At 42.2% G+C, this 8,254-nt stretch overlaps 1 protein-coding gene across 2 annotated transcripts in view; it reads left to right on the forward strand.

Moving 5' to 3' along the window:
* LOC111869667 (S-adenosylmethionine decarboxylase proenzyme) overlaps nucleotides 1–7,967 on the forward strand; it is a 32,504-nt gene extending 24,537 nt beyond the window's left edge. For both annotated transcript variants that reach the window (XM_023861358.2, XM_023861359.2), the window contains 2 exons: nucleotides 4,944–5,099; nucleotides 6,720–7,967. In XM_023861358.2, the coding sequence (XP_023717126.1) occupies nucleotides 4,944–5,099; nucleotides 6,720–6,857 (294 nt within the window). In that variant the 3' untranslated portion in view covers nucleotides 6,858–7,967. The remainder of the gene's footprint in view (nucleotides 1–4,943; nucleotides 5,100–6,719) is intronic.
* Nucleotides 7,968–8,254: the final 287 nt, after the last annotated feature.

Below are 8,254 nucleotides of genomic sequence, written 5' to 3' on the forward strand. Positions count from 1 at the left end.
ACTATGTTATGAAAGATATAGCTTAATGACCATGATGGCTGACTGCCAGACAACTAGCTTCCACTCCAACAAAGACATTCAGGGCAGTCTCTCACTGAACCAAAGATAAATCAACAAACCCATAAGGCAAACATGTGCATGGCAACAGCTTCTTAACCCACACAACCTAGAATTACTCCAAAGCAATTACATAAGAAAAGCAGAACAGTATCACAGTGAGCAGCAGAGTTTTCATCACAACAGTCTGTACACCTGATGATGGCTGGTTAGGCTGAAACATGTAATGACAATAAGGGGAAGATGAGAGAATATTAACCTTTAAGAGCCGAGCGACGCCATATGGCGTCATTAAAATAAAGTCAAGGGGACGAATGACGCCATATGTCGTCGCGCAGTCCATGTGCGCGGCCGGATTTTTAAAATCTAATTTTAAGTTATAAATTCTTTTTCTACTTACATGATTTATGGTCACCAGCTTTATAAGTTGTCTCTCTTCCCACCTGCGTTGTGTAACGGAATGTTGGCTTCGTGTGGAAATCTTGGAAACATCCGGAAATGCAGAGTCCCACATCACACTTCACGCACTTTATCCGGACAGTTCTTCATTTCCCACGCGAAGAGCACACTCGACACCTCAATTTCGAAGTAGAGAGAGTCGGCCAGTGCTGTTGTTTGGCCTCCTCTATTCGAAATGATCCCGATGAAACGGCAGGGGTTCGACCCCTGGGCCGTTGAGGGCAAGGGGGACCCCTTCCAGCATGTTCCGCACAAGGGCGAGACGAAGTTCTCTGTGTGACAATTTCGCGCCACAGGATGACAACAGGATATAACTGTTCAGAATCGTCAGATCCAGGAGATGGAAAAATAATTTATTTGTCCATTTCCAGGTTCGACGACAGATGCTATAACTGTTTGCCATTCTGTCCGCTTTGTCGACATAACCCATGTGCTTGTTGTAGTTAGCAACAGTTGCTGGCTTGATGGCATTTCCATGCTCATCACAGAAACTACCTTCTGCTGGAGGAGAGTGCATATTTGTCAGCATGTAAACGTCACGTTTGTCCTTCCAAACTAGTGCTGTCAAGTTCTGTCTCACCCTAACACGAATGTCCCCTTTCTTCAGTCGAAATTTTCTTCGTCGAAAATCGTCAGGCAAGCCCTTCCGATTAGGTCTGACTGTCCCACAGCACGTTATGTTCTTTGTCATCAGTTCGTCAAACAAGTCGGGTGAAGAAAAGAAATTGTCCATGTACAGTTTGTGACCTACGCCCTCAATACGTCTGCATAGGTCCCTAACTGTAGCATGTGTCGCTGTCACGTCTTGGCTGGCACGTGTCCTGTCTTTTCCTAGGTAAACTTTCATGTCATAAGTATACCCAGCGGTGTCACAAATTTTGAAGATTTTGATTCCGGAACGTTTGTGTTTCTTAGGAATGTACTGCCTAAAAACCACCCTCCCTTTGTATTTTACAATTATTTCGTCAATGGCCAAATGTTCGGAAGGGTTATAATATTTTTCAAATGTGTCATTGAGAGTGTCGAAGATGGTCCGAATTTTCCATAGTCGGTCATAACTGTCGGCATTCCTGTCTATTTCTGTACTGTTGTCTGCAAAATGAAGAAAACGAAGAATGTGTAGAAAATGGTTGCGTTTCATTGTCTTAGAGTAGAAAGGCGTGGCAAATTGTTCTAGAGTCGACCAGTAGTCCTTTAGTCTGCCTCTGTTGTCATGTCCCATTTGAATGATTATTCCTAGAAACAGAAACATCTCGGATTCGGTCACGTCAGGCCACGGAGAAGGTCCGTCTTGACATCTGTCTACGTGCTGATGGTAGTACCTGTTCGTCTCTTCCACCAGCAGACAGATAATCCCTGCGAAGTACAGCATGAAAACGCAGAAAGGGGTGGAATCCTTATTTACGTGTGGAGCTTCATAGATATTTAACCCCACAGCTCCACCTGAATAATTATTCACACGCCTCCTGCCATGCTGGTGTGGTGGTCCCCAGGTTGCCGACGAAGATGATGGGTCTTCGTCGACTTCGGGTTCTGAGCCCGTTGTTTCCTCGCCACTCTCAGAATCTTCTGTACCACAGTCTAAATCGGTGTCAATAATCAACTGCTTCTCAATTTCGTCTTCTTCCAAGTGAAATGAGGCCATGCTGGCTAGTTAAAATTGCGATGTTTTATTCACAACACAACGCGCTAGGCTAGAACTTTCTGGTAGTGCAGGGCTATGCTGAGAACAATATCTCTGTGTGGTTAGTTCGAGATATGCACAGTCAGGGTTTCTGAAGGACAATTCTAATCGTGTCGCTTATAAAACATCGCAATTTCAACTATCCACCATGGCCCCATTTCGCATAGGAGAGGCCGCTCATAAATTACACCGATTCAGAATGCATTACAGACCAGACTGAAAGGCATTCCAAGAACAGTAGCTCTGTTTGTTTAGTCCGAGATGTAAACAGAATCATAATGCTTATAAAACATCGCAATTTGAACTATCCAACATGGCTCCATTATGCATGGAAGAAGCCGAGATTGAAGGCCGCTCATAAATCTCACCGATTCAGAATGCAGTACAAACGAAACTGAAAGGCATTGCAGGGCTATTCCAAGGAGAGTACCTCTGTGTGGCTAGCCTGAGATATAAACATGCAGTGTTTCTGAAGTACAAAGTACGATGCCCACTCATGCAATAGTAGAAAGGTTACGACGTGACTGGAGAATGTGCCGTACAAACATTAGCTTCCTCCCCTTTAGAAAGATAAAACAGGAAGAGAGGATGTCTTGCAGCATGCATTTGTACTGGAGAAACGTTTTGTGCAGAAACTTTCTGCATATTTGTGGACGGACACTCAAAATTGGGGGGGGGGGGAAATTCGGAATCAGTGTAACAATTTTTATAGATTCTGAAATCTGTAAATTACAATATCTGATTCTATATTCTTTCCAGATAAAAGCAGCGTTTATTTCGTTCGTTTATCACAAAAATGGTAGAAATCACAGCATTTTGAGTAACATGATTACAATTTTTATTACTCTACAATGGCGGGCATTTAAATTAACTCCGTCCCGCTACCACTACCGGAATTTAAATGGCCCGTCACTTAAAGGTTAATGGACATTGCACATAGACAACAAAAATTGGAATGCAAAGTAAAATATTGTAACGTGTCTTGGTTACTGAATACGCCGTAGAGATCGTTAATTGGTTTATTTAACAATCTACAAATCACGGCTACAATTAATTATAACACAGTTGCGGGGTTTCACACTTTATAACCCTATGCGCAATAATCTGTTACCACTGTTGCGGGGTTTCCACACTTTACAAACCCTAAAACAAAATCTCCTAACACTATCTTCAAGAGTCTGCCCGTATTAATACCGCGGGACCTATACAAGTCTCCCTGAATTACACACTCCAGATGTAACTGGTTATCACGAACTATCACTGATTCTCGCACACGCGTCTGTAGCTCGTAACTTGTGAACTGAGAACTCGATAACACACTGACTCGCTTGACTACTACTTAACTCGGCGGCTGTCCACATTACAATTCAACTCGGTGACTGCCCACATTACAACTCAACTCGGCGACTGCCCACATTACAACTAACTTGCAGCCGCTGTGCAGCTCACTTATATAGCCCCAGTGCTTGCCTGTTGCGTAATGAGTGCCACGTCATCCTGTTACGTCACCGCTTTTGACTCGCGTTGCATAGCTACCAGGTTGCGGGGGCTCGGCTAACCTCGGCTCACTTCGGCTCCGCTCGTGACGTCACTGCGGGGAGAGTGGCGGGGTGATGACTCGCCTATTACGTGAGCGCTACGTTACCGCTACGTGCCGATGGGGAGGTAGGGGTCCTTCGCTGCGCAGCATGTCACAATATTAATCCTTTCTCTGTTGGTTAACACAAACACGTCAGTCATTCTTGCATTAGTCAGTTTTGTTTTGATTATTGATATCTGGATAATTTGTGCACATGTGAATAAATGTATTTTGTTTTGTATAGAATCTAAAAGTTTGTGACCATGGTATATTAATGCAGTTGTTAACTTTTTGGACATTATCCATCGAGTGAACAACCTCTTATAATTTGGGCCCAACTGAGTAGACTTTTACCTAAGGACAGAGATGAGTCCAGTCTTCAAAACCTTGCTTTTAAACAAAAAGATGATAGATAATGTCCAGAAAGTTAACAAGTTGTATTTTTTCCCCTTTAAAACTCATTTGTACATAAGTCATAAGTTTATTAACATGATTTTTTTGAGGATGAAGTGTAAAATAAATACTTTACTGCACCTTACACTTAGTGGACAGTTCTGTCAGTATCCTGTGGTGCATATGCATTCCTTCATATAGAACTGTTCTGTTCACAAAGCAAAGGGAGTGAGTGATAATGTGATCATGTTGTCATGAACTGTAGTTCCTAATTGTGTTATTTGGTAATGAAACCACTTCTTATGCTGCTCAACTGAACTAAAGTCAAAGCTTGTTTTGTGGATGACTTGAATGTTAGCGGGGTGAGACTGAATTCGTATGGCACTGTGGCCACTACTGGCCCTTTGTACCAGCCCCAGATGATAGATGCTGGTGATATGGAACAGTTTGTGGAATGAAGATTGGCAGGGGAAACCAAGGTATTCGGAGAAAACCTGCTCCAGTGCCACTTTGTCCACCACAAATCTCACATGACCAGACCCGGGCTTGAACCTGACTTTCATGTTACTCTGTTGTGTATATGTTGAAGCTTTATCAGTTATGTATATTCGTATAGTAGCTTGTTTCATTGCACTGTGTTGAAGTTGTAAGATATATTAAAAACTAGAAATATATTTGTAAGGGGGGAGGCATAAACTGTAGATAGTAACTGCTTAATGTGGTGAGTTTGGAGGTGGATGGGTGATATGATATGTACTTGTGTGCCTGCAGGGCTGCTACATGACTATTCACGTTACCCCAGAGCCAGACTTCTCTTATGTCAGCTTTGAGAGCAACGTGCCACAAGCTTCATACAAAGATGTGATCTCCCGAGTATTGGAGACTTTCCAACCTGGAAAATTTGTTCTTACAGTATTTGCAAATAAGGTATGATGATGTTGCATATTATGTAGTTATTAAATAGATGGTCTGTAGTTATGTGTTAAATCTTACAGTTTAAAATTTTTATTGGTTCAGTCATCTGGGTCCCAGATATTCTATCCACATATTTATATTTAATTTATGATGATCATCTTAATGGGATTCATCTTATTGGACTGTTCTGATTCTAAGGTTTATGTTCAAAATGGGTGCATCATTTGTAGTCTTTTGGGTCCACTTAGTACAGTGGCCACTACTGGCCTATTGTACCAGCCCCAGGTGAAAGATGATGGTGATTGTGGAGCAGTTGGTGGAATGAAGTTTGGCAGGGAAAACCGAAATACCCTGAGAAAACCTGCTCCAGCGCCACTTTATCCACCACAAATCCCACATTCAGACCTGGGCTTGAACCAAGGCCACCGTGGTTGGAATCCAACAAGTAACCACCTGAGCTATGGTGTGGCCTGTCAGTTATTCTTAATAATAGTCCAAAATTCTTATCTGTGTGATAATGTGAGTGCAGGAGTTACTTTATAAGAGGGTGGTCCAAGGTCAGCCTGGATTTCACTTTTTTCTGAAAGATGTCATCGCTAGAACAAGAAAACCCTCTTTGTAGCTCTCGCTTCTTGACAGGTGACTGCCCCTTTGCCTCTGTACATTGGAGATTATATGGGATTATACTCGTACCTTCTCATTCAAAGTGGTGAACAGTGTTTTTGCAATCAAATTTCTACTGAATTTCTACACAGACTAATTACATAATATGGAGAAGTTACCCTGTCAGGTACCAGTGTGTATGATCGGTGCATCAAGTTTTCTGAAGGCCCTGAAGAAGCCACAAACTGACCACATGCCCATATTCAGCTGGTAGTTGTTATAAATGTGAACATTCATGGTTCTAAAAGTTACTTTTGGAAAATATATGATTTGCATCCAAAACATGCACCATGCTATGCATTTAATGATTCACAGGAAAAGGCTTGGGGAAATGTCAAGAACACTGAACTGCCTGATAATGCTTATCTGTGTTTGGCACATTTGACAGTGACCACATTGACATCCTTGAGTTGGAAAATGCTGAACCATCCTCTTTACAGTCCAGTTTGACTCCCAGCAATTTTCACTTGTTTGAACCATGAAGGAACACTTAGAAGAACAGAAATTTGACACATGATGAACCCAGGCATAGTGTCCTGAACTGACTGTGGTTAGGCTGTGTCTTTCTGTGCTACTGTTGTCAGTGCCTTGCCATGGTGGTGGCAAAAGTGTGTCTGTGTAGAGGGATAGTATCTCAAGAAAGAGTGATAATTTGGTGAATCTGGCCTGGCAAAGATTAAAATCCAGGTCTCCTTTGAACCGCCCTGAACATATTGTAGTAGACTCTTCTTCCCATTCCATAATGTTCTTGTAATTGCGCTGCATGTGTATCAGAAGTTCTTAATTTTATAATTTTGATTTAAATGTGAAATTAGTTAGTCGGAGGGAGAAAAGAGAACATTTAATTCTAGACTGTTATATGCAATTTGAAATTCCTTATAATTAAGATTTCTTGGTACTTTTCATATGGCAGATCTTCTTACTTGGAAGTGCATAGCAATACCATAGGAAAATAATTTCTGATTGCAGACTTCTCCTGCTGCAGAGTGCCCTAGGGAACTTGAGAAGACATCTTCATTTGGAGACTGGCTGCGTCATGATATTCAATATTGCCGTTTCAAGAACTATGACCTCACCTATGCTTTCTACTCCAAATTCCCAAGCTGAGGGTCCGCGGTGGCCCGTAGCACGGATGGAAGCAATCCATTCGTCGCTCGGCGCCTTTTGGGGCCTTCTCCCTTGCCCCACATTAAATTTCCCTTCCAAGGTAGTCGTAGTCTTAGCAAACAATACAATGCATTTCGTTGTGGTTCTCTTCAGTGCTTATGTGTACTTAGTTTTAGTGTCACCTCTGGGGGTGCAGATATTTCCAGTACCTCACAGAGCAGGTATGGTACAGTATGGCAGGACAAGGGGTGTTGGTGTTTGAAACTGTGTGATCCACATTTTGCTGATGTTTCAAATGAATTTTTCTGTATGGCAAGCCATTGGCTCAATTGCTGGTGTAGAATGGTACCATCACATGTGGTCCTCTTTCCTTTCTCATTACTCTTGTCAGGTCTCAGTCCAAACCTCTTGTACATGTGGTGGCGCAACAAGATCTCTTGAGGTGGTCAGTCCCAGAACAGTAGCTGTGGTATGAAGTGAATAATGATGTCAACTGCATGTCTCACCTATGAGGGTGACACGCTGGCAACTCTGTGGCTCACTTCACTGGTTCCTTGGTTTGCCTAGTCTTTGTTGCTGAGCTGTGTTGCCAACTGCATAGGGGCAGCAAGCTGTTTCCAAGTCAGGCTCTGCTGTTCCATATTGCAATTTTTTAAATGTTTTAAACTGATTTTTAGTTTGTTTTTACAAGTTTTGAAATTAATGGAAATGAAGTAGTGAAATCAGTACGTTGTGGAAATAGGGAAATTTTTGTACAGTGTACATGTTCCATTCCATTTTTATTCCCTGTTTAGTGCTGGCCAAAGAGTTATGGGGCAGTTTTCTTGCTGTGTGCCATACATACACACCTTTTCTTTGGAGCTGTGTGCAGAGAAATTGGAAGCTGTTACTGTTTTTTATATATGAATTTTTTGCACCTATAATGTGGGTGAGTACACTTGTATTTTTTCCCTGCGTTTATGTGATCAGCGGTCACAAACTTTATACTGAAACAAAGTTGTCGTCAAATCTGTTTTTGACTGGGAACAATGGTATTTTGCTTGTGGACTACAGGCCACGATAGCTGATATGTAGCACGAACTTCATGGAGCTGAGCCCTTCTCGAGAAGCTGGCAGTTGTGTAGCTACTCAAGAACTTCCCAGCATTTCATGGAACCTGAAGGTTCATTACTGTGTTCACAAGAGCCCCCCATTGGTCCCAATGCTGATCTAGATCAATCCAGTCCATAGGACCTCATCCTGTCTCTCTAAGACCCATTTTATATTATCCACTCACCTACGTCTTGCTCTTCCTAGTGGTCTCTTTCTTCTGGCTTTCCCTCCAATATCTTTTATGCATTCCTGTTCACATTCATGATACATGCCATGCCCATCTCATCTTCCTTGATCATTCTAAT

This window comes from Cryptotermes secundus, unplaced genomic scaffold (genome assembly GCF_002891405.2).
Source record: "Cryptotermes secundus unplaced genomic scaffold, Csec_1.0 scaffold1072, whole genome shotgun sequence".
NCBI classification, from domain to species: domain Eukaryota; kingdom Metazoa; phylum Arthropoda; class Insecta; order Blattodea; family Kalotermitidae; genus Cryptotermes; species Cryptotermes secundus.